The sequence below is a fragment of the Pararge aegeria genome, chromosome Z, assembly GCF_905163445.1.
Source record: "Pararge aegeria chromosome Z, ilParAegt1.1, whole genome shotgun sequence".
Classification (NCBI taxonomy): Eukaryota; Metazoa; Arthropoda; class Insecta; order Lepidoptera; family Nymphalidae; genus Pararge; species Pararge aegeria.
The window spans coordinates 20,323,925-20,350,529 of record NC_053208.1 but is presented as its reverse complement, the minus strand read 5'-3'; the positions used below and the strand labels follow the sequence as shown (position 1 = coordinate 20,350,529).

The 26,605-nt window shown below is 35.4% G+C and overlaps 2 protein-coding genes across 2 annotated transcripts; one reads left to right on the top strand and one right to left on the bottom strand.

Annotated features, from left to right (window-relative positions):
- Positions 1 to 677: 677 nt before the first annotated feature.
- On the bottom strand, positions 678 to 8,226 carry LOC120636646 (solute carrier family 35 member B1 homolog). The gene is made up of 7 exons (XM_039908209.1): positions 7,790 to 8,226; positions 6,932 to 7,054; positions 6,052 to 6,285; positions 5,895 to 5,956; positions 4,360 to 4,507; positions 2,170 to 2,305; positions 678 to 1,147 (listed from the first exon to the last, which is right to left on the bottom strand). Exons 1-7 carry the CDS (start codon positions 7,979 to 7,981, stop codon positions 1,080 to 1,082), a joined length of 963 nt encoding a protein of 320 aa, XP_039764143.1. The 5' UTR covers positions 7,982 to 8,226; the 3' UTR covers positions 678 to 1,079.
- Positions 8,227 to 12,857: 4,631 nt separating this feature from the next.
- On the top strand, positions 12,858 to 14,639 carry LOC120636652. The gene has a single exon (XM_039908215.1). The coding sequence runs from the start codon at positions 12,858 to 12,860 to the stop codon at positions 14,637 to 14,639; it is 1,782 nt and encodes a 593-aa protein (XP_039764149.1).
- Positions 14,640 to 26,605: the final 11,966 nt, after the last annotated feature.

The following is a 26,605-nucleotide window of genomic DNA, read 5'->3' as shown; positions in this document are numbered from 1 at the left end:
ACAAGGAAGCCCTTATCTGAGATCTCACTTGCACGGCTAGGATGGGCAGGAGGCAATTATATCCCTGAGGACAGGATAAAGAATTACATTCTCCCATAGTTTAATCAATTCTCAGAGCATTGGCGCACTAGTGGAAATAATATCCAAATAATATATGTGTAATAATAAACTGGGGTAAACTTCTCCCATTCCATGTTACCGCGGTTTAGCAAGTGGACACGTTAATTATATCACTGGATATAATCTGGGCATATTTATAACAATATAGCATTTGTAAGACAACATATAAGTCTTTATAAACAAAAAGTGGATATAAACAGTCGACTTACAAGAAATGGTCATAAATTAGTGACATCTGCATATCGTCTGCGAAAGGTGCAGAAGTCATTTGTGGGACTGAGTATACGCTTTTATAATATGATTCCTAAGGTAATTTTGGACCTACCAATGCATAAGTTTAAAGAATGTGTTAAAACACATTTATTACAGCGAGGTTATTTATTGATGAATTTCTTAATGACAAGGTTGCTTGGAAGCACCCGGCTCCGCTTTCATCTCTCACAAGATAGAAAAATGAATTTTGAAATGTAAAATGTAAATTGTTAATGTTGGAAAAGAGCAACTGCTGAGTTTCTTGCCGGCTTCTTCTCGATAGAATCTGCCTTCCGAACCGGTGGTAGAGTCACTAGACACAGACAGACTTGACGTTTCAAAAGTGCTTATATTAGGCCTACTTGAAATAAATGAATTTTGAATTTTGAATTTTTGAATTTTGCATATAATTTATGTCTCTTGATTGTGCTAGACCTCCTGGCGGTAAATAATGATACTGCATCATTATTGTCCTCTAAGATGGTCGTGGGCTTATTTCTTATGGCTATAGCATATATTTATGAAACCTGTTTCTGTTTTTGGCTTGTACACGTGTCCTTTGTCCGTTGAGTGGTAACTAGCCTCGGCCAAAGCGTCCAACCAGACAAAATGCGTTAACTATTACAAGTGCATATCACACGGAAGACAGTTTATATTTTATTTCAATCCTATTATACTAATTAAACTACGTCCACGTTTTCGGTAAGTCATTTATCTTGTACTTTTTTTGCTGGCTGAACTTTTCCTTTGCTATAGAAGATGTCTAAGAATAGGCCTGAAAAAAAAAAGCAATCTCAAATAATCTCCTCTAACTTTAACTTAACTGGTTTTTTTATCAATGTGACAGATTTTGTAAGCGATTTCTTTCGAAATAATTATTTTTTCTAGTGATCCATTGGTAATATATTGTGTTAGTATGTTACTATGATAAATAAACCAGCCTCAAAAAGATATATACAACGAAGATATATACGAATTACGAAATAATGTTGAAGGATGCATAAGTTTATTTCATAAAGAATCACCGTGTAAAAATATGAAATCACAAGAAGCATATATATTTCTATACAAACGAATTCATAACATTCTAAATGTTTACTAATGACGACCCTATTGATGTTAAAAGATCGACACGCGCATAGGTTCTACGCTATGTGACAGGATTACATGATTTTAATTTTGCATGTGATGTTAGGACTGTATCTGATTTATTTCATTTAAAACCAAAGTTAAAAAGGTAACCAAAGGTAAAAGTTTTCGGTTCCAAACATAATTTGTCTCAGAGACAATACAAAATATTCTAAAACTTGAGAATTGTTATTTCTGTTTTCATTTACACGTTGTATAATATGTAAAGGAAAAAAAGCTTTACAGACGATGAATAATGGAGGTTCCATTTCGATTTGCTTAGCAAAGTAAAATCGTAATTTGGGTGAAATAAATTATCTGTTTTTATATGATTAAAGGTAATCTTTAATGTGAGTCAACTATAATATAAAACGTAATTAATTATTATTATAGGCGATTGGCGTAGTGGGCTGCGACCCTGCTTTCTGAGCCCAAGGCTGAGGGTTCGATTCCCACAACTGGAAAATGTTTGTGTGATGATCATAAACGTATTTCAGGGTCTGGGTGTTTATATTTATAATACAAGTATTTATGTATATTATTCATAAAAATATTTATCAGTTGTCTTAGTACCATGCCACAAGCTACTTTGGGGCTAGATGGCGTAACGTGTACGGTCGTAGTATATTTATTTACTAAAACATAACAACTATTAAGAATTTAACTTACCGGAAAATACTAAAATGGCCCCTAACCATTGCCGTGCTAGTAAAATGTTTCCAAATATAACAACTGACGCCAGAACGGTGAAAAACTTCCTGGTCGTTGTTACGACTGCGCAAGGTAGCGGACCAAACTCTGCTACCTGTAACAATATTCCATATGTATACATATATCACCTTTTGGTTACAAACGGCCTGTCCGGTGGACACAGAGGCTCTCCGCTATTCCGATATATGTAGACAAAGTGCAGCCAGCTGGATCCAAGCGGCTCTTTTGTAGGGAGTTCCAAATTCCTCGGTTCGAATTTGGAACTCCCTACAAAAGACCTTTGCCCAGCAGTGGACGTCTATCGGTTGATATGATGATGATGATACCGAGTGAGATTTATATGTGCACGCACAGTGCATGGAGGGTATGCACAGAGTATGCAGATGATGTAAAATGAAAGAAATCTCCAGTACGAGTTATAAATACTTAAAGTTAGGCTTTTTATAACTCTTACAATGCCTATTTTTAAGTTTTTTATTACAGTTACTCGAGATTTTCTTCATTTAATATCCAACACGCAAAAACCACTAAAAAGTTTGCGGGACTTTTGCATTTCTACTCGTAGAAGTCAAAGACAAAACTTCCTTCATCCAAACAATAATATAGACAGCGTGTGTGAGGTTTTGGACCAGGGTAAGCATAAAACAGAAAGATACCACAAAGTTGAAAGACCCACCTACGATACGAGTTATATACAAAATTTCAGTAAGCAGAGCTTTTTCACGTTCAAAGGACATGCTTATAGAACAAACTTTCGATGCTTCCCGCAATACCAATTTGTCTTTAACTGCTAAACTAAGCGGCCACATAACATTCCGTAAAGGTCATACATAAGATAATCTTGATACTAAACCGACTCTTTTTTTTAAGGATTAAAACCTACCAATGCCTAAAATTGAAAATCACATCTTAATTTTTCAATATCATTTATTATTTTTCTTTTTTTTTTAAATTATTAACAATGCCTAAGAATAAATTGAAAAACACTATTAAAAATTTATAAAAAAAAACATCCACCCTCCGCTTGCGGGGCTTTTGAATGCCCAAGCAACCGGTGGTCAGGGCTCCAGAGTGAGGAACCTCCTCACAATACGCGCCGTTTCAAGGACTACTGCCTTCTGTATCCGACCCTTGATCCAACAACCAAGCGAAAGCTTCTTTAGATGTTGGTCGAAGCTTTTCGCGAGAAGACCATTGACTGAAACGACGATCGGAACAACAACGGTCGACTCAATATATTTGGAACGATTAATGACCAATGTTTTTAAAGACTACTGAAACACAGTTTATACTAGTTCACAGTGGCGTGCATAGAGGGTATGCATAAGGTATGCAGATGATATAAAAAATTAAGAATATCTCCTGTCCGAGTTATAGAAATACTTAAGGATAGACATTGTAAGAGTTATTAAAAGCCTACCCTTTAGTATTTATGCCTCGTACTGGAGATTTTGCATACCCTCTATGCACGCCACTGCTAGTTCAGTAGTCAATCAACAATTGGATTGTTTTACAATTACACATAGGTATATGCGATGTAAATGTACCTACCTAATAACTATAACCTATAAATATTTACATCTAAAAAAATTGTAAAGTTTTTACAAATTTGTATTTTGTAGTTGCTATGTGTACAATATGTAATTATTAATTAAATAAATAAATGTTTTTAAAGTACAGAGTATGCAAGTATGCTTCATACATGCACAAAAGCACTGCCTACCCTAAAATTTATATATAACTAGTATAAGAGGAGAATTTTTGTGATTTACGCAATTTTCTTGTTGTATGCACACCCTGGTAAGAAACCCAGTGCACGCCAATTGCGTATGAGAAATGAGTAATAAAGTAAGTCAGCGGACGCGTATAAAGCAACCCGTTAGCGTATTTTCTTCTGGTATGGTTTTTAGAATTATTATTTCAGGGTGAAATCCTATTATTACCTACTGACATAAGATATTATAGCCTTCGTTACTTCTGTCTAAAATAGCTTTCCAATGGTGCGGGAACTACAGTTCAGTGGTTACTGATTTTGTCGATTACAACAAACAAACAAATTAATATATGAGATGACAATTTATTATATGAGTATAGTTATAGATAAATTGTGCGCGCTGCAATCTATTCAATAGCAACATAGTCACTCACCATATAAAATATGAAAAGCTGTCCAAGAGCCCCTGTGAGCGCGAAGCTTGCTATGTAAATTAGAACTTCGGGATACTTGCTCACAAAAGTGCAAAATTCAGAAATTTCGCCACTTAATATAACGCCAACAGTAATAATTATTGATGACCTGAAAATAGAATTATTAAAGGTTGTATAACTAATCTAAATAATGTTATAATAAAAGATAATTTAGCCGTTTACAGAGATATGCAATTCGCTTAGCTGCGTACAACTTTGACATCGAATTAATTTATTTCTTCAGCTAGAAACTGTTTCGCATGCGTTGTCTCGTTTGCCTTTAGAATAAAACGTTAATCGTCAAAGTATCGTGTCAAATAATAATAGCGGAAATAATAGTTGTTTTTTATAGCGGACAAAGACCTACTAAAGACACTAGTTTAAACAAGGTTATGTTAAGTTCGTATGGCCCGAACAAATTGAAACGGATCGATATAAACAATATCACGACGGAGTATCGCAAAAAGGTTTATTGGTAGAACAACGTAATGAAGTACAGGATAATTATTAAACTACATACGTTACAAATGTGAAGTTATTTTTTATCCAATCGTCTTCACCAGATCAATATCAAATTAATGTTAAACTGAAAACCACATCGAAGATATGTAGGTACTAGGTACGAATAGTCTTGTAAGGTGGCTTTAATAAATAATATTGTAATCAATTATTCTAGATTAGACCCTGTTCGATCCCCGCACGCTTTTTTTTATAGAAACTATACGTTGATATATTTGAATACTTCAACCGTAGCAAATACGCAATTCAGTTGGGCTGCATAGGAAACGGACAACGGACGATCAGTATCAGAAAACCATCCTCAAACTGATTGCATTGCATATGCTGAGTATAGTCCTTTTGACTTATCTCCAAGTGGCAAGTTAGCTAAAATATCGTCGCTGAGAGATAGCCCATCTCTCAAATCAAAACTGTTTAACATATACAAACTAAAAAAATAAAACGATACTCTTTGGCACCTAAGTACTCATTTGAAAAGATGGAACCGTCTATAAAATTATTTTTAGGTATTCGTAATGGAACCAGAAAATAAACTATACAATTTGTTGGAAAAAAATTGGAAGTGGTTTTGTCTGTGAAATTTCGTATGCAACCCAGGTCTATGGACCATTTCGAACAAGCCATTCCAGGACAGCCTAGTTTTATGAAAATTTTAGGTAGAAATTCGAGAGAAAATTTTAGAGAGAATCAAGTCCGGATATTTTAATGCTAAAACCCTGTAGAGTCAGTGACGATGGCTAAAGTTCCGTTGATCCGACAATGCCGCGAGAGGGGCAAGACACATACGTATAACATATTTCAGGATTGAAAAAGCCTTGGCGTCTACAGTGCGACTGAACCGCACCGAACACATATCAACGGCATATCTTCAGCGCGGCTCGTAGATTTCTGACTTCAGTTCAGCGGCAGTTGTATATTATATCGCAAAGCCATAATTACTCTTATAACAATAAGTGATACCAACATTTTATACATACCACCAATTTGTGTTAAGCATCATAGAATACGCTGTAGGTGAAGATTCACTCTTTATTCTCTCCTAAAAGAAAAAGAAATAAATTTATTTTTCATCGTCACCACTTTATCATAGTTATAAAAGTGTTAAGTAAAATATTATTTTAAAATACAATTTACCTGAACTGCTCCTGTTAAGCCATCCATAGTTAAAGACAAAAGCAATAAGACCTCTCCAATGCCCATTCCCTGTGAACCATCATTTAATTTCTTCCCTTGGTCCTTGTACATAAACATAACAATTCCAACAACTATCAGAAAAACGAATAGATACTTTTTCAGTGGATACACTTTGCGTCCTATTAGAACACCCAGGATCATCACAGGGATGGGTTTTGCAGCTTTGCCAACAACCTGCAAATAGATGAATAAGAAAATGATAATGGGTAGTTTGATCATGTGAAAACATAGAACTGTTACAGGAACTAAAAAAACATTTGTGTTTCGAATTTGTTGTTGAGGTTTTCTTATTACTAATAGTTGCCTGCAGACAATGGTATAAACTGCTGAACATGTAGAGTCCGTCACGATGGCTAAAATTCAGTTGATCAGACAATGCAGCAAGAGGGGAAGACACATACGTATAAACAGTGGAAACACAGTTTATACTAGTTCACAGTGGCGTGCATAGAGGGTATGCACAGGGTATGCAGATGATAATAGAGATTAAAAAAAAAATCCAGTACGAGTAATAAAATCTAAAGAGTAGGCTTTTAAAGCTCTCACTAGCTCATCTTTAAGTTTTATAACTTGTACTGGTGATTTTTTTTCATTTTATTTCATCTGCTCACTGCTCACCTTACCCTGTAAGGTTGCCACTGCCTCCAGGTGTAGGTTTACTTTTCTGACAGGTTGCTATCCAATAGTCTGCATGCATAACAATTTGACAGCCACAGTAGTATATTATTTGCACAATTGTGTATGTTTAGTCTTTTTTCTAACTGGTGTTTTTTTTTCTTACATGAATGAAATATTGTTAAAATATGAAAGTAATCCTTACCTGAGTGGGATAATTAATCCATTGCAGTGCCATTACTGAACACACCATTGCTAATAAGTAGGTCAGAGCAGAGGTAAAGTAATAAATTTTCCTTGTGGTATCTTTTTCGTGCTTCCATGACAGCTGAAAAGTATTTAGTAAACCATATACATATAAAGCATTTGTTTAGATCTCAGTGCTAAAATGTAATACTCTATATGCCCTGGGAATTTTCATTAGTTATTGTTTCAGCTTAAAAAGTAACATAATGTGTCAAGCCCATCCTGTTAATAAGAGTTTGTCAGTGGGTAGGACTTTGATTACACTTTTGGGGGACTGAGTTTGAATGAACCAGCACGCACCTCTAACTTTTCTAAGTTACGTGCGTAATTTAAAACATTGTAAGGAAACTTGCAGCCTTGATGGTGGTTTGTGGTGAACTATTATTGACTTAACCCCTTCCCATTGTGGGAGGAGACCCGTGCCTTGCAGTGATGATGAACATGTTATTTAAACATTGTCAGTAACTCCAACAGGTTCAACATAAGAGGCTTATTACGTAGATTCTTAGAAAGACACATGGGCCAGTCTGGTTGCATCTCATTACAAAAGTTATCACCAGATTACAGATCGATTTTATTTTATTTTAAAATATTGCAGTTAGATCTTGACTACATCTCACCTGATTATATGTGATGATGCAGTGTAAATAGCCTATTAAGAATATCCTACAATAAACGAGGATAATATGGTCAAGCCTCCCACCGGTGAAAAATTTGGGAAGTAGTTGGCACAAGATTATTACGGGATTAGTACACGCTACTATTAGTACATGCAAAGCCACGTTTATAACTAATAATAAATAAAATACTGACATACCATTAATATTTGGGCGAATATGTAGTTCACCACACATTGAATTAATACGAGGGTGAGCGAGCATGTATATTTGTCATTGGCACCATACTTTCCTCTCGTTATTTTCTCTTGTAACATACCAAATACGAAATAACATACAAATATGGAACTCGCGTAGAAAATAAAACGAACTTCACTCTTTAGTTTAACCATATTGGCTTGTTTCTGAAATGTCCTTAAATTTTATCCTATATTAGCCTTTACTTTGGACCCTGTTCGGCAGTCGGCGGTCGGCTCTAATAAAACTTAAGCTAAACTAAATTATGTCGACGTTATACGACGACAACAGACACGTAATATATCATATAATTTCTGTTATAGAAAGTAACCACTAATCTAACCATGACAAACTATTATCAAATAAAAAAATTACACGTACACCAAAATTTAATGGTAAACAAATCAAGAAGTCAGTCTTGTGTTACTCAGAATGTCAGTCTTGTCATCTAAATTCACAGATAAAAAATAAAAATCGCTGTTCATTTTTACGCAGATACATGACTAGCCTATGTGTAAAATTAACCTGGGCAACTTTAGCCCGGGGATTTTGAGGAAGTCATTTTTTATATTTGTGTAAATAATTTGGTTCGAAGGAAATTAATGTAGGATAATGTTATGCAACAATGAATCAGGCAACAAAATGGATAAGGAGTCGTAACGTCTAATTAGGTCCTTAAATGTGTAGGTACTTTCTATTCTACTGTAATATACTAACTAGTAAGGCAATGTGATAAAAAGATTTCTCCAAGATTATGCTAAGTAATCTTAATATTAGAATAATATGGCGGTTGGGGTAAAGCGCGCGCGACAGTTATATGCAGGGACGTTCGTCTTTTTTTTTCTCAGCGACGCAGACGGTATCAGTTTCTATAATCTAAATTTATTTTTGCGAAGAGCACCTGAGTTAGTAGGTAGTAAGAATGACGTTTTAAAGTACTGTTACTTTACATATCCTGTCTCCTAGTTTAAACCCTCAACCTCGTTAATAATTCTGACAAATAGACAGTCTTCCTCTACCATCACAAAAAAAAATTGTGTAATGGGTTGTATTTATTATATACGATAATATTAAAGTTAGGGCATCTTATTGTGGTAATATAATCTATAAGTTAGTAGACCTTAAGATGGCGATTTTGTTCTTGACCAAATATAATAATGAGGTCCTATCTTAAATATCTTTTTAAGTTTAAATCTGATTAAGGCTCTTCCTTGTAAGTAAGTTAAACTTACGACTTAACTTAGAAATCTAGCATGAAATGTTAATTGTTAACGTTAAACGGAACACAATCATTATTTTAAAGGAAAACAGACTTTAAGTTGATTAGCAAAAGCCTTATAACGTTATCGAGGTCGTGGCCTTCAAACTTCGTAAAAAATGTAGAGCTATGGTAGTTAAATGCACGCTAAAGGTTATTTTTATGTTGTTTTAAAACGTTTGAATAAAAGTTTCATAAAAATTACGCATCTCTTGAATAGAGTGTAAACACGTGAACTGTTTCCGAACTGTTATTAAATTAGTTAAAACTTTGTGAAAAGCGGATCATTCAAGTTTTGCCTACTTAGTCACTAACTTAGTCATATCGGGATAATTTTTAATTATTCCCCATTGTTGTTTTTGTGATATTTTTTAATAAATTATTTTTAGATTATTATGAATTGGTGAGTTATTTTTATAATATGAAGATAATACTTAATTCAGAGTTAGTTTGTCTAATAACTGATCTAAGTTCGTTTGTCATTTTGTGACATAAATAAAGTGCGGCAAATTTAACTGACTAAAAGATAATTGTCAAGATCGATAGTTACTAAGGTGTTGCCTTTAAGCAAGAGACAAGCCAACCCTTTTTTTACGATTTATTCTGTAGTATCTTTAGTTAGTAGGTATTGTATCTATCTATTTATCTATAATTGAGTAATTACCTCAAATTAGAGTTTTTTTTTGTGTATGATAGCACTGATCTCTGGAACTAACAGTCGGAATTGAAAAATATATAGTTTATAAAATTTCATACGTAAAAACTCCACGAATAAGGTATGAAAAATTTTCCTGGATCATTAAATGGTAATATGGTTAGGTTAGGTTGGGTTTTCTTGAATTTTAAAGATTAATAAAAAAACCATCAAGAGGTTATGAAGAGAATAAAAGTTTATTGGTTAGAACGTGCTATACTAATTAGGAAACAAGTAGTAGGTACTATACTTATTTCCTAGTTAGTATAGCAGTCTGATTAAAAAAAAAACGCTTTAACCCCCCTTATATATAGAACTACCAGTCGAATTTAAAAATCCTGGAGTTTGATAGCACAATTCTCTAGAAAGGCTTTTAGCATTAAGTTGCGCCTGAGAAGTCGAGCAACAAAAAAAAAAGAGCTTTACAGAACGCCTAGCGAAACCTAATAGCACAGGCGGTCGAATAAATAATTGTGGATAAAAGTTTGTAAGGGAAATTCAAGAGAAATTGCAGTTCTGGGAATCGTGTACCGACATATTACAATTTAAATAAAATTAGATCTACCCGACGCTTTGCACAAGTATAACTAAAATGGCGTGTATCGTCCCCACTTTCCTAATATTGTCCCTGTAATGCTATAAATACATATTTAGGCTAGGAACCTTAAAGTTTTGTATGTTAAAGTTATCTCAATGACTAAATATGGTTTGCCTTGTTACTTAGGTAAGCGAATGGATTGTGGCGACGACAAATCTAGAAAACCGTCACTATTACTTACCCTATAAAATCTAAGTGCCCTCATGAATATTTATGTTTTAACCTAACACAACGATAAAAACACGGGTGAACCGAGACTAGAGTAAACCGTTTTGGTTTAAATTATTTATCACTTCACTTAGTCGCTCACTTAGTATAAAATTCGCCTACTCAGTAATCTACCTATTCGCAATATATAATTTTATTATAATTTTTCGCAAACATAACTTGATGCTGCTTAATTAATGTTTGCCGTTTAATGTATTACTATATCTCGCCAGCGGTTTATTTGCTTGATTTAAAGTATCCCAAAGAAAATTTTACAAACAGTACTCCCATTAATTGCTGAATCATAAATCTGCCTAGAAACTGGGAAGTTATCTGCAGAGAAATAAGGTCTACATACATAGGACCTATCACCTAAGTATATTGTGTTTATTATTTGCATGGGACCATTCCATCATCCTAAATTGTAAGAAAAAATCACCAAACTGAGACAAGATTAATGACTTTTTCATATTTTTTATAGAGATCGCTTGCATTCTTGAGACAGAAACGGACGAATACGATTTTATACTATACGAGACAAACCTCTATTAGTGTGATGATAAGTCATAAGTCATGCTGGTTATGTTGCTAAGCGTCGTCGTAATAAATAGCGCCTTATTATTGTGTGATAGGTAGTAGGTACCTACCTGCTTAATTAGAACAAGGCGTTTGGTTTCCAAACGTTGACTCACTGGCTAAATAAAGCTTCGTTCATGTTTGGGTAAAATACCATTGCTCAGTAATATATTAGATAACTAATGCTCTCACTCGTTAATGTGTTCGTGAGAAGTTTTCTTTCGGGGCCAATTTCGTTAGTTGGCCATTGAGTTAACCAATGCGTTTTAGCTCAATACGACGCAACGAAAATCGCTGAAAGTATTGTAATACTTTCAGCGATTTTCGTTCCTACCCACATTATGAATATCTACTATTAGTTTTATCAATGTTTTTAATATAATGATCATTTAGGTAAAAACAAAAACTGGACCCTTTTGGTGCTATAAGTATTTTGAATGGATAATTTAATGAATTTACCTACATCATTATCTAGTATCTATATTATCTTTAATCTCTTAGTGCATCAAAGTTAAATACGCATTTTCTATAACAATATTATAAAATTAAAAGTGTGTCTCTTTAATTGCTGCTCTGATCTTGATAAAATTGTGCACCAGGAAGATTTATCTCGCATCCTGAAGATGGACATAGCATACTTTTTATACCGGAAAAGAATTTAAAAGGTAGTCTTTGTACACAATTAATATTTAGGCATCATAAAACCACTCCACTTTAGAATGGTTTCCCGAACCAACGGTTAGTCACTTCATACCATTTAGACAGTCATTTTTTTACCTTTAATGCTCTTAGAGTTCACTATAAAATGGAAAAAAAATTTAAGCTATCAACATACCCGGGTGTGGAGTTAGACGTGCGCGGGGCGTTTTCACTGTTTTAGACACAATACACTGGATACTATAATGGATGAGTGAGAAATTCGAATGCTAAATGTTCTTAATACCTTGTAGTGCCTTGTAACCTATGCAACTTTGTATATCTGAACTGAGCTTAGAAAAAGAGATGGATTGCATCTAACAGTTAATAATAAGAGCAAGTAGAAACCTAACTACCTACCCAATAGTTCTGTGTATGTAATGGTAGTGAGCGTTGTCGTTTGACCTGCATAGTGTATAATTATTTATCCAATTAGGTGGGTACGTAGGTATGTATGAGTTATACTGTGCAAATAACAAAGTACCTTTGTGAAGCCAGTCTGTTATTTCACTTACTTTGTCGGTTCTATGAATGAGGTAGGTTAAGCTAATACTGTTAATGTTATACAATAACGTATAAGCATATAATAAAATAATAAGCTGTACACTGTTAATGTTTTACTTACAGTAAAACACCCGTTTCACGTAACTAACTACGTCTTACCTTGCTAACTTTAATATGTAGGTTTTGAGAAGAATTGCAGTACCTGGGTACCCGACTTAGAAAAACTGCAAAGAAAATAATTATTTGCTTTTTAGTAGCTTGGTTCTTGCACGTACTTGCATCTTTAATGACCTACCACACCTAGGTAGGCATATGATAAGATTAAGGTCAACGAGCGAACAGTATTAAATAAAATATTTATCGTGTATGAGATATATATAATTTCACAATGAAATAGTGCATAGGTTTTTGCCTATCAACTATTGAGTAAAAGAGTTTTAATTATCTTAAAACTTTAATTGTTTCAGGTACTTAATATAGCTATCAAAAAAATACAAGATGACTGAGAACAATAAAAAAAGAGGAAATAGTTTTCGCAAAATTTTCCCAAACCTATTCTTTTCCAACAAGAATAAAGAAAAGTCAACGATTAAAGATAACACTGGTTTAAAATTGAAATCAGGTGGTACAAGTAAGAATAATCAATATCAAAACCCTAAGTTTGTGATTGATAAGCATGAAAGTCATAGTGATAAGACGGAACAAAATGACGAACGAATATACGAAAATCTTTCAACAGCAGTATTTATTCAGAACGCTAATGATTCAAACAGTAACGACCGCGTTAGTAATCATTCTTCTAGCAGTACCTTAGTCTCGGAAAACGCTAAAAATATGAGCCAGTCTCATAATGAACAGAAATCATATGAGAAAAGTAATAAATATATTGCAAGGCCACAAGTCCCACCAAAACCACAACAAGAAATATTGTACCCTTCACCAGTGCCAGAGAAACATGTACAAAGTTATGCTAGAACTCAGTATCCTGATGTTTACTATCATTCTGTAGAGAAGCTTGCTGATAAGTTATCCACCCTAGATGAAATTGAAATTTACAGAGCATCACAAGCTCAAGCACACCCAGCATCAGTAGGAGCTGAAATTAAAAAAGTAAGCACAAAATTTCTTATATCACCGAAAAAGGAAGCTGAAGTGCGCACGATTCAACCGATTCGAGCTCGAAGTTTATCGCTTGATAAAAATAGTTCAAACACTGTTGAAAATCCAAGGAAGCACAAAAACGAAAAATATGTTGAAAAGCCGTATAATTATTCTGCCCCAACTTCCCCTATAGCTGTTGGACATAAAAGACCAAACATGCCCACGACTGTTTCTCCGTATGAACGAGTCAAACAAAATATGATAGAAGCGGAAGAGAAACGAAACTCTTTGAGTAGATTAAGCTATCAAAACAAATTATCACCGTCACCGAGATCCTTTTTCTATGATGTATCAAAAACTGCAGCTGCTGAAGATTCATTAAAAAGAGAAAAGACTCGTCAAAGAGTTGAAGCGTATTATTGGCAAAAAATAAAAGAGCTTAAACAAAAAGAAGACGAATATCTTTTGAGACAATCATTGGGTAGTTCTTTAAGACCGCAGACAAGGACGCAATATGCATCATATTCTAATTCAAACTGTAGTACTCCGACCTCTTTTATACAGGATTCTAGAAGTTGCAGTTTGCCGCGCGGTAGTGACTTAAACTATGCAAGTCAAACCATGAACACATCTTCTCCTTTCATTCGAGGTGCTCCGCAAAGGCGAACTGACTCTTATATTAAAACGAAGAGCTATCAGACAGACCACGACCTAGTGCAGTATAGAAATTCCGAAAAGTTGTACGGAAATGTTTTAAACAGAAATCACATGCCAATTTTTCAACGTGGCTCATTAACCACTGATACGACAAACATCGTTCAACAACCAAAACGTGTGAGTTTTGAAGAAAGTACCTTAACTTTAAATCCTGAGCTGCAACAGGGCGTTAGAAGTATAGAAATGCAGTGCAAAAACAATAAGTGTAAAAATTGCCAAACTAGTGAACACAATACAGTGAAATTAGGACCTAAGGACCTGAAGAATCCACCACTACCGCCATTACGTACAACAAGTGTTTCAGGTGGTATTAAAAATAATAAACATCCCTTTGGTAAAAACATAGTAACTATAATGGGTGGAACTCGTTCAGTGTGTTCAGAATCTGAAAGCGGATCTGAAGCTGGTGAAATCCAAAGGATAATGCATAGCAACTCGCGAAAAGGTAAGTCTAGTCTCTAGTCTAAGTGTGTACTTAAATATGTAAAATCACTAGGTAAAATAAAAAAAAACTAGGGTTTACAGCGCTTCTCATAATATTGAGAGTATCATAAAATATCGGAGAGGGCAGATATCTTTATTGTTTTGAAACAGGCTTATTTACGCTTGAGCGCAATCTCTGTTCTCGGTAAGTGTAGGTGTGACCTAAGCCTGATTATTTTCTCTCGTTTTCGTTTTACGAAATTACGACATATATTTATAGACTTATTATTTTACTAGCTGTTGCCTGCGACTTCGTCTGCGTTTGATTTTGTTTTTTGATGTGGCATTAAATTTCGTTATAGATCTAAAAAAAATTAAAGTATTCAGTATCGCTAAGCCTTAAATGAGGAGTTTGCTGCTCTCCGCTTAGTAGTTCTTTCCTCTATCTCCAACCACAGTTTGGGTAAATTAAACACATATTATCACCTCTATAGTACAAAAACAATTATATAAATCGGTTAAAATTTGTCGGAGTTATGGTGTAAAATCGTCAAACACTCATCCCCTTTCCCAAAGGAACCGAGCTTAATGTTGGGATAAAAAGTATCCTATATTACTTCTAACTCTTCGAAGAATATGTGTACAAAGTTTCATGTGGATCGGTTGAGTAGTTTTTGCGTGAAAGCGAAACAAATAAACTTACATTGACATTTATAATATTAAGTAGCGATAGGGATTGCTTTTGATTTACATGTGTTTTGAGGCGATACAAAAGTAAATATTTTTGCCTTGAAATTATTGGATTTAATAGAGCAGGTACATTATTCTTTCTGAATAAAGGGTCAAAAAAACATTTTATTTATTTTTACATTGACGGTTACTAGTGATAGACTGAGTACTCGTTCATTACCGAACAGCATATCGAACTTGCGTAAACGAAACTTGTGACCTGTATACGTGACGTACTAAACTGGCAAAAAAGACGCTTACGACCTGTATGAGACGTACTAAATTTGCATGAAAGACACTTGCAGCCTGTATACGAGACGTACTAAACTTGCATAAAAGACATTTGCTTCCAGTATCGAGACGTACTAAACTTGCGCAAAAGACACTTGCGAACTGTATACGAGAAGTACTAAACTTGCATAAAAGACAATTGCGATTTGTTTACTAGACTAAGCTTGCGTAAAAACACTTGCAACCTGCATACAAGAAACTTCCATAAAAGACGCTTGCGCTCTATATACGAGACGTACCACACTTGCATGAAAGACACTTGCAGCCTTCATACGAGACGTACTAAACTTGCATAAAATACACTTGCAACCTGTACACAAGACGTACTAAACTTGCATGAAAGACACTTGCGAACTGTAAACAAGTGGTACTAAATTTGCATGAAAGACACTTGCGAATTGTATACGTATTAAACTTAAAAAGCAGTTATAGCCAAGTGGCTTTCCTTTCTTGAAGCACGAGTTCGAGCCCCGGCAAGCACCACTGACTTTTCGGAGTTATGTGCGTTTTTAATTTAAGCAATTTAAATATCACTTGCTTAATACGGGAAGTAAAACATCGTGAGGAATGCTGCATGCCAAAAAGTTCTCCATAATGTTCTCAACGGCGTGTGAATTCCACCAATCCGCACTTGGCCAGCGTGGTAGACCTAAGCTCTATTAATTCAGAGAGGTGACCCGTCTCCTGTAGTGGCCCGGTAATGGGTTGGTGATGATGAATAAACTGGCATAAACGACACTGCTTCCCGTATACGAAACGGACTAGACTTGCATAACAGACACTTGAGACCTGTATGCAAGACGATCTAAACTTGCAAAATAGACGCTTACGACCTGTATATGAGAACTAAACTTGCGTCGAAGACTCTTGCAACCTGTATACAAGACGTACTAATTTTGCATAAAAGACGCTTGCGGCCTGCATATGAGACGTACTAAACTTGCGTAAAAGACACTTGCGAACTGTTTACGAGAAGTACTAAACTTACATAAAAGACACTTGCGAATTGTATACGAGACGTTCTAAACTTGCATGAAAGACACTTGCCACCTGCATACGAGACGTACTAAATTTGCATAAAAGACACTTGTAACCTGTATAAGAGACGTACTAAACTGACATAAAATACAATGGCGACCTGTACACTGGACGTACTAAACTTGGTTAGAAGACATTAACGAATTGTATATGAAACTTACTAAACTAGCATAAACGACACTTGCTTTCTGGTACGAAACGTAGTAAACATGCATAAAAGACAGTTGTGACCTGTATACGAGTCGTACTAAATTTGCATAAAAGACACTTGCGACCCGTAGACGAGTCATACTAAACTTGTATAAAAGACACAGGCGACCTTATACGAGACGTAAATTCGTTTCGTCTCGGACTAATCTATGGATGTTTTGTGCTTGGCATAGATAGTTGGAGTATACTACTCTATGGTTTTGCGCTTGTTGTGTCCATACCTAATGGAGGGTCTACCAACAGCTTGAGCTTACTATTTACTAATTTAATTATGCTCTAAACTTCTAAGTACTATTAGTTATGTATAGGTACCCACCTACTAAAACATAACGCAATAAATGGTTAATAATCGACTAACGCATCTTCGTTTTTGTATATCCACGCCGTGGTCATCGTCATCAACCCATCAACGGCCCGCTACAGTGCACGGGTATTCTCTCAGAATGAATAGGGTTTAGGCCGTAGTCCACCACGCTGGCCAATAGCGGATTGGTAGATTTCACACACCGTTGAGAACATTATGAAGAACTCTCAGGTATGCAGGTTCCTTCCGATATTTTCCTTCACCTTTTAAAGCAACTAATATTTAAATTTCTTAAATTAAAAACGCACGTAACGCTCCGAAAAGACGTAGTGCGTTGCGGGGCTGGATCTCGGTCTCCATGAATGGAAAGCTGAAGCCATACCTACCCATTAGGTAAACACTGCACCGCTTCGTACATACGCCGATGTTGATGGGCTTCAGCAAACTTTACGATTACTTTGATGATCGTCCATTAAAAATAAATATTAAGTTATACTTTAACTAGAGTTAAATAAATAAAATAAAATTAATATACTACGACAATACACACATCGCCATCCAGCCCCAAAGTAGACGTAGCTTTCGTAGTAGGTGCCTGAGGAATATTTTTTTTATCAATAATATACCTAAATACTTATAAAATACATATAAACACCGAAAAACATTCCTGTTCATCACACAAACATTTTCCAGTTACGGGAATCGAACCCACGATTGAATACAATGTAGGTATACTAAAATAACCAGCATTATTATATTTACTAGCTGTACCTACCCAGCCACGATTTGCTATGGTTAAGTCTAATATTTATTAGAGTTTCTGTGGGTTATTCGGTATAACAAGTTTATTTAAACACTTACCTAGATATAAAAGCAATCTTGTGTTAAAATTTCAAATCAATATATTGAGCACTTTTCGAAGACCTCCCTGTAGCAGCGGTGAGCCCTTCGGTTTAGCGTATTTAACGTTCCGGTACGATGTCGTGTAGAAACCGAATATTATATGTATCCCATACCGGGGTATGGGTTTAATATAGAAGCCATTTCTCTACTTATTTATTATTTATTCATAAGACAGACCAGCAATTAATTGTAACTACATTCATAAAAAAAAAAATTATGTGTTAGAATTATAAATTCTGTCCAGTGCCATTACAATAATCAATTATAGGTGTATACAGCATTATCGTTGTTATCTCCGGTCACAATTTAAAAACTTAAATAAGTATTTAACTAAAGATTATTAAAAATAATAATATAAATATGAATTAAGCTATTACAACAGATTGTTAAGTAATATTAAATTAAAATTAAAATTTATAATTAAGATTATTTATATTTACTCTACTTAACAGGTTAGCCCGCTACTATCTGAACTTAGACTGTATCATCACTTATCAACTGTTAGTGTTTAGTACCTACTTTCGAGTTTTGTGAACAGTAACGTACTCCAGCTGAACATTTTTATTTACGATATGCAGGTATATCAGTCGTAGCTTCTAACAGAAAGATTCGGTGAGACCAATTTATGTGCTTAAGTAGGTACATTGGTATTTAATTAATCTGGAATAGTGGAAAAAAAGTTTAACTACTTTCGAGTTTTGTGAACAGTAACGTAGGTACTCCAGCTGAACTTTTATATTCAAAATTAAAAAAAAAATCAAAATTCATTTATTTCAAGTAGGCGACGTCGTCTGACGTCTAGTCTGTCTGTGTGTAGTGACTCTACCACGGGTTTGGAAGGCAGATTCTACCGAGAAGAAGCCAGCAAGTAACTCAGCAGTTGCTCTTTTCCAATATCAACATCAACATTTTACATTTTAAAATTCATTTTTCTATCTTGTGTGAGATGAGCCGGATGCTTCTGAGCAACCTTGTCATTAAGAAATTCATCAACTGTATAATAACCTCGCTGTGATAAATGTGTTATAACACATTCTTGAAACTTATGCATTGGTAGGTCCAAAAGGTAGGTATGCCTGTCGTAACTTAAAGGTTCGATGAGATTAATTTACGTACTTAAGTAGGTACATAGGTAGTTAATTAATCTTGAATTTGGAACTATTAAACTGAATATGGAAACGAATGTATTACTTTTCACCCTTTTTCGATTGACTAACTTGAACAAAAAGTAATTGTTAGTTAGATAGTTCTTGTAACTACTCGCGAACTTTTTTGTCGGTTAATAGTATCTACTTTTAACATTTAGTACCTGCCAAACAACATTATTTTAATTTCTATCTTTAATCGATGCCACGCCATAAAACTCAGATTCGGCATATTTATTCCAATAAGTACATATTTTAGTCAATAAGTATACTTACATAAAGTCATATTGAATTATCTACACAGCTAAACTTTCCTCTTGGCGAATAATTGGTGAGAACATGGTGAAAATTTTATGAAATCCATCCTGTAGTTTGTTTCTCTCGATTAAACAGACAGGCTGACGCGGCGGGAACTTTCTTTTATAATTTTTATTGATAGAATATTCAAGTACTTAAGTAGATTGATCAAAGGTTCTTCTAAGCGCCTTGAACAAAATAAAAGCAAAGCAGTATTATAAACCGCTTGCCGCTACTTTGTTGTTTACTCAGTTTCTTTATTTTTTTTATTTACGACGAAGATTGTAGAAAAAATATTAATAGTTTTTTCTTAAAACGAGTTTGAAATCATCTCATAGATTTTGAGAAAAAACTTAGGTACCTACTACAAAATATTTTATAAACCGATCGCTTCAATCGAATTTCAATTCAGTTACTATTTTATTAGCTAATTTATGTAAAATGGTATCTTAATATTAAATATAGCCACTATATGAAACTTAACTTGTATACACATTTATATAAATTTCTGTTTGTAATATTGCTACAAAGAACTCTATTTGTAAAAATGTAAGGTTCATAATCGCGCATAGTCATAAACCCCAGTACATAACAATATCAAATTAATATTAGATTAAGTGCAATTAAAAGTAAGTTTATTGTCCGATACATATAAAAAAATATTATTTTGTTGTTCCGGATAATCTCTGAAGCAGCTAAATGGATAATGCCGTGACTTTCACAGTTGGGTAGTATATTACATAGGTATCTACATAGGCTTATATACTTTTATATCAGTTATATGCTATTGAAGGGGTGAAATGAGGGTTGTTACTTTAGTCTGTATGATATTGCCATATATTTCTAAGCTAGCTACATTAAAATTTAGATGGAAGGTTGCTTTTAGGTTAGTGATCCACTAAAAGAGTTTCATTAAGTTTCGCTAAGCCTAAAGGAGAGATAGGGGCTGGATAGTTTTTTAAGTTGTAGGGTAAAAGTTGGTTCACAGTTAAAAATATTTTTTTTCAAAAAAATATTTTTTAAACCATAGCCAACCATTATAACCAACATACATTTAGTGGTTCAACCATAGCATCCTTATCTTTACATAGTATAATAAAAAAAAATCCCCCTCCGCGCCTGTCTGTCCGTCTGGGCGCAAAAACCTCAAAAGTAGCAAGCGGATTGTCATACGGTTTTTACTGATGTACAAGGTGATACATGAGGAAGCTTTTGGTATAGGTATAATTTATTATGTTTTTCTGTATATTGGCTGAAACATAACTATAATTGTTAAAGATGCCACAATAACCGCTTTTTGTTCAAATTGTTCAATCAGAACACTGGTACCATCGAAAGATGATGAAATTCCCATCATGATATTGATTCTTATCCAAATAATTAGTTTTATAATAAAGATTGCTTATGTACCTCTAAATTCAACGTTAGATTATTTGAATTGGACCTAACGTTTAGAAGTCACGACGGGCAAAAAAATGCTAAAAGTAGAATAAATGCCGCTGTGTTAGCCAATCGGACCTGAGTCAGTCCATTTAATGTACAACAATGGTACACATTTTAAAATTGAATGGTAATGCATAAAGTTGTTATTGTTTTATTTTACCCAATACACTCCGAAACTGCTGGACCGATTTTATCAATTTTGTACCAACAGAAAGTTTTCCAAATAAATTAGAAATCCTTAAGAAAATTGCAATAATGTAATCTTCTAAGAAAGTTGCAAAATTTTGATTTTAAATTCGTTATTTGGCGTGCGCTGAGAAAACTATTGCTGTTAACTAAAAGTTTGTACCTACTACGTTATTAAAGTTCTCATTATTACCCAAAACAAACAACTCTCCCTCAGGATTTGAGAAATACCGGAATTAACGCGGACTGAGTCGCGGGCAACAGCTAATAGGGTATAAAGAGTGAAATCTAAATTTTGTGTAGACAGCTACCCAAATATTACAATCATCCGTAGTGTATAATGATCGATATCAAAATTCAAAATTCAAAGGACTTTTCAAGAAGGCCTACTTTATAGGCACTTTTGAAACGTCAAGCACCTACCTAGTCTGTTTATAATGACTCTTTCACCGCACCGGTCCGGAAAGCAGATTCTAATCTTCATCCGAAGCCCATTAACTACTGCTGGGCACAGGTCGACACGCCTCATGTCTCATAGGTGAGACGGTCTTAGAGCATAGACCCACCAAACTGTGTTGTTGTAAAGAACTGAGTTTACGTGCACCCTTAAAACTGTTTGACTGGCTGGTACTGAAAATATTTTTTTAATTAAATAGTGGTATGAAATACGTGGCAATTATGCTCTTGGTACCAAAGATCCGAAAAGCAATTTATCCGTACCGTTCATTACGAAGTTCTTCCGAATAAATTTGCATGTAGATTGCTGTAATCACAATGAAAGCGAACTACAATAAAGATAAATACTCAATACTTACCTTGACTATTTTTCTTTATGATGATGGAAGATTACTGCAGCTAGTGTCAAAATTTAAAATTCATTTATTTCCGGTAGGCCTACTTTATAAGCACTTTTAAGACGTAAAGTATGTATGTTTGTAGTGACTCTACCACCGGTTCGGAAAGCAGATATACCGAGAAGAGCCGGCAAGAAACTCAGTAGTTGCTCTTTTCTTGTTGTCGCTAATATTTTCAATAATAATAATATTTACCCAAACGCATAGATGATTTGCTGACCGCAAACGCCTTTGAGATGCTGTGAGTGCTGGAGATAAATGTTTAGAATACCTAGACTAGACCTGCTTTTAGGACCAAAGCGACCATCGTAAAGTAACTGAAAATTTAACCAGGCTATCGACATGCCAACTACGAACCTTGGAATTTTCCGTACACATTGCCAGCAAATTCAATAATTTCTAATGTCTACATATTTGTAGTTGTTACTTGTTATGTGTACATTGTGCAATTTGTTTTTATTTATTTATGTATGCAGTAAATAAATAAAAGGATCCCAGACACTGGAGAACTGTTGGCAATGGGCAAAGTGGTTGGAAGAGGACGTAGCCCTCCCTATTTGGGCCGATCAAATCAGAACCACACTGGTCACACCTGTCCACATTTGTACTTGTATCTGCCACGGACAAGTACTGACGGAGCCAGCAGCGCAACATCGTCACAGAAAAGATATTCCGTGGCAGACACATAAAATTATTCATCATGATAAATGAAAGAAAATATCATAAGATCAGAAATCGCTGCAATACATTATGTAGAGATGCACAGCGACGCCATATTCATACATCTGTCGAAAACGGCGACTCTTCCAGAGTTTGGAAGTTTCTTGAAACTGTTGGAATTGGTAAATCATCCAGAAATTCTTCACCTTCTCATGTTGATGTTGAACTTTTAAATCAATATTTTTCCAACCCTTCTAACTCTTTTGATAGTTCAGATAAAATGCGTACTATTCTTTCTCTATCTACAATTCCAACCTCTAATTATCCTCCGTTTGAGTTTAGTCAGTTTACTGCATGTGATGTTAAGAAGAGCATTTTGTCCATTGCCTCAAATGCTGTCGGTAGCGTATATTAGCCGTAATATGCTGGTTCCTCTTCTTGATGTTATAGCTCCTGTCATTACTCACTTATTAAATGAATCTATATTCACTTCCAAATTTCCTGAGGCTTGGAAGAGCGCTCATGTTATACCTCTTCCTAAGAAGGCTCTTCCAGCTAGCTTCTCTGATTTTCGTCCCATTTCTATTTTACCCTTTCTTTCCAAAGCCCTTGAAAAGCTCATTTACCAACAGCTGAACCTTTTCATTAATCGAAATTGCTTGCATAATCCATTCCAATCCGGTTTTCGTCCTGGGCATAGTACGGCTACTGCTCTTATTAAAGTTACCGATGATATACGTTGGGGTATGGACAATAAACTGCTCACAGTTCTGGTATTGCTGGACTTCAGTAATGCTTTTAATACGGTAGATTTCGACATTCTGTTGAGTCAGTTGCGTTCTGTTAACATATCTCCATCAGTGATTGACTGGTTTCATAGTTATCTTCATGGTCGTCGGCAGCGTATTCACACTGAGGAATCTCATTCCTCATGGTGTGATATTACTGTTGGCGTACCTCAAGGCGGCGTGCTATCTCCATTACTCTTTTCTATTTTCATCAACTCCATTACTCGGAATATATCTTCTCTCTACCATATGTATGCTGACGATGTCCAAATTTACACCCAGTCAACCTTTGATAATCTTCCAATCGCAATAGCTAGCATTAACAAAGACTTGCGCGTTATTTCAAATTGGAGTAAAGCGCATGGCCTTAACGTTAATCCAAAAAAAACTCAAGCTATTGTTATTGGCAGTCGAAGGCAGATTTCAAGGATTGACTGGTTTTCCCTCCCCTCCATTGAGTTTGATAGTGTCACAGTCCCATACTGTGAAAATGTAAAGAACTTGGGCATTTATCTTGACCGAACCTTAAGTTGGACGTACCATATTAATGAGATCAGCAGAAAGACATTTGCAGCTCTAGGCTCTTTGCGTCGTCTTTGGTATTTACTTCCTATACCTACCAAAATTATGCTCGCACAGACTCTACTCCTTCCCATTCTTGACTACGCTGACGCAAGCTATGTTAACTTAACTGAAGATCAGTTAAATAAACTTGAGAGACTCCAGAATTCTAGCATTCGTTTCATATTTGGGTTGCGCAAATATGATCATATTTCTCAATTTCGGTCTCGTCTCAAGTGGTTACCTATCAGACTTCGCCGGAATTTGCACATTGTTTCTATTCTGTACTGTGTTTTGTTTCATCCTTCTACTCCTCTTTACCTGAAAGAGAGGTTTAAATTTGTAGGACTCCCAGACGAACTTCGTTCTACGAGGAAGTTAGTCTTGAAGGTGCCTGGTCACAAATCCTCCTTCTTCAACGGATCATTTACGGTTCAGGCTATTAAATTATGGAACGCCTTGCCGTTAGATATCCGTGAGGCACAATCGATTGGGACCTTCAAGAAACTAGTGAAGGATCATTATTTGTCTCTTTCAGCCGAACAACGCTGAAGCGAATCATTTTAAGTGTGTAATTTGAATTATTTATGTATTTCATACTAATTGGGGATGTTATATGTAATATATTTATATAGATATTTATGTTATATATTTTATTTGTATTTATATATTATATATTTATATATATATTATAGTTATATTTATATATATATATATATTTTATTTATATTTATATATTTGTATAATTTTTAAATCTTATTTATTGCACCACCTACCTCTTTTCTACGTTTTTTCCTTTTACGCCATTGGTTGCCTGGAAGAAATCGCTATGTAGCGATAAGGCCACCAAATTGTACTCTCTTGATTGTATTTATATCTTTGTAACTACTTTTTGTTTCTTTGGTGTACAATAAAAGTGTATTCATTCATTCATTCATTCATCATTATTATTATAGAAGCGGTTCTTTCGTGGAGACTGAATTCGAGCCCAAGCATGCACCACTGACTTTTCGGAGTTAAATCGGAAGAATTTAATCATCACTTGCATCACTTGCTTTATACGGTGAAGGGAAACATCGCGAGGAAAACTGCATGCCTGAGAGTTTTCCGTAATGTTCTCAACGGCGTGTGAAGTCTTCCAATCCACACTTCGCTAGCGTGGTACACTACGGCCTAAACTCTTCGCATTCCGAGAGAAGACCCGTGCCCTGTAGTCGTAATGGGTTGATGGTGATGTTGAGAATAATGATATCGGGGCGCTAAATAAAACGAGCCAATTATAAACAAACAAAAAATCCTAGTAGTAACTATTATACTACTATAAAAAATTGTAGTATAATGGTTAGCCTCGTGCTTAACTACTGGTATCTCTCCATGCCGAAAGTTTGATCCTACTTAGTGGAGCGAGAGGCAGGAATTGTTGGTAAATTAGGACAAAATATATCCTATTGCGTCATCCTTTTTCATGGTTTACAATGATAATACGATTTTCTTAATGTTTTATTAAACTGGTGGTTATCAAGTATACTTACCTATTGTAAAGCGTCTTTTTCCAGCATCAAACCACTCTACAGGCGTAAGGCCCGCACTTGGCGTGGAAACAGTCGTGCGCCTTGATCATTTATAAAAAGAAATAGGAAATGGAAAGTTAATTAGGGAAAATGTAAAGCTATTGCGAAACCTATTTTTTTGATTAAACTGAACCGAGATTGAATAAAAACAGGAACTTTCTCCACTCGGAAACTTTTTAAACCCAGTTTCCGTCAAACGCAAGTTTAATTAAAATGTTTGCTTGTGACTTGGCTGGTAAAGATAGGGTTCATCACATCAACCGATAGACGTCCACTGCTGGACATAGGTCTTTTGTAGGGAGTTCCAAGTTCCACGATTCTGAGCCGCTTGGATCCAACGGCTACCTGCGACGCGCTTAATGTCGTCTGTCCACCTCGTTGGGGGTCGACCAACGCTGCGCTTACCAGTACGGGGCTGCCATTCCAGCACCTTGGGACCCCAACGTCCATCCTTTCTCCGAACTATGTGCCCGGCCCATTGCCACTTAAGCTTCGCGACTCGTTGAGCTATGTCGGTAACTTTGGTTCTTCTACGAATCTCCACATTTCTGATTCGATCGCGTAGAGATACTCCGAGCATAGCTCTCTCCATCGCCCGCTGAGTGACTCTAAGCCTTCTTATGAGGCCCATAGTTAACGACCATGTTTCAGAGCCATAGGTCATCACTGGCAACACGCACTGTTCGAAGACTTTCGTCTTCAGGCACTGAGGGATTTCTGACGAAAAGATGGCACGGAGTTTCCCGAACGCTGCCCATCCGAGTTGGATTCGGCGGTTCACCTCCTTCTCGAAATTGGACCTACCTAACTGGATCGTGTGTCCTAGGTATACGTATTCGTCAACAATTTCGAGTGCAGTGTTCTCAACGATTACTGGTTGAAGCGGAACATGAGCATTAGACATAATCTTCGTCTTGCTCATGTTCATTCGTAGGCCAACCTGTTGAGAAGCTCTGCTGAGGCCATCGAGCATCGTATTTAGGTCTCCCAGAGTCTCTGCCATTATGACTACATCGTCGGCAAAC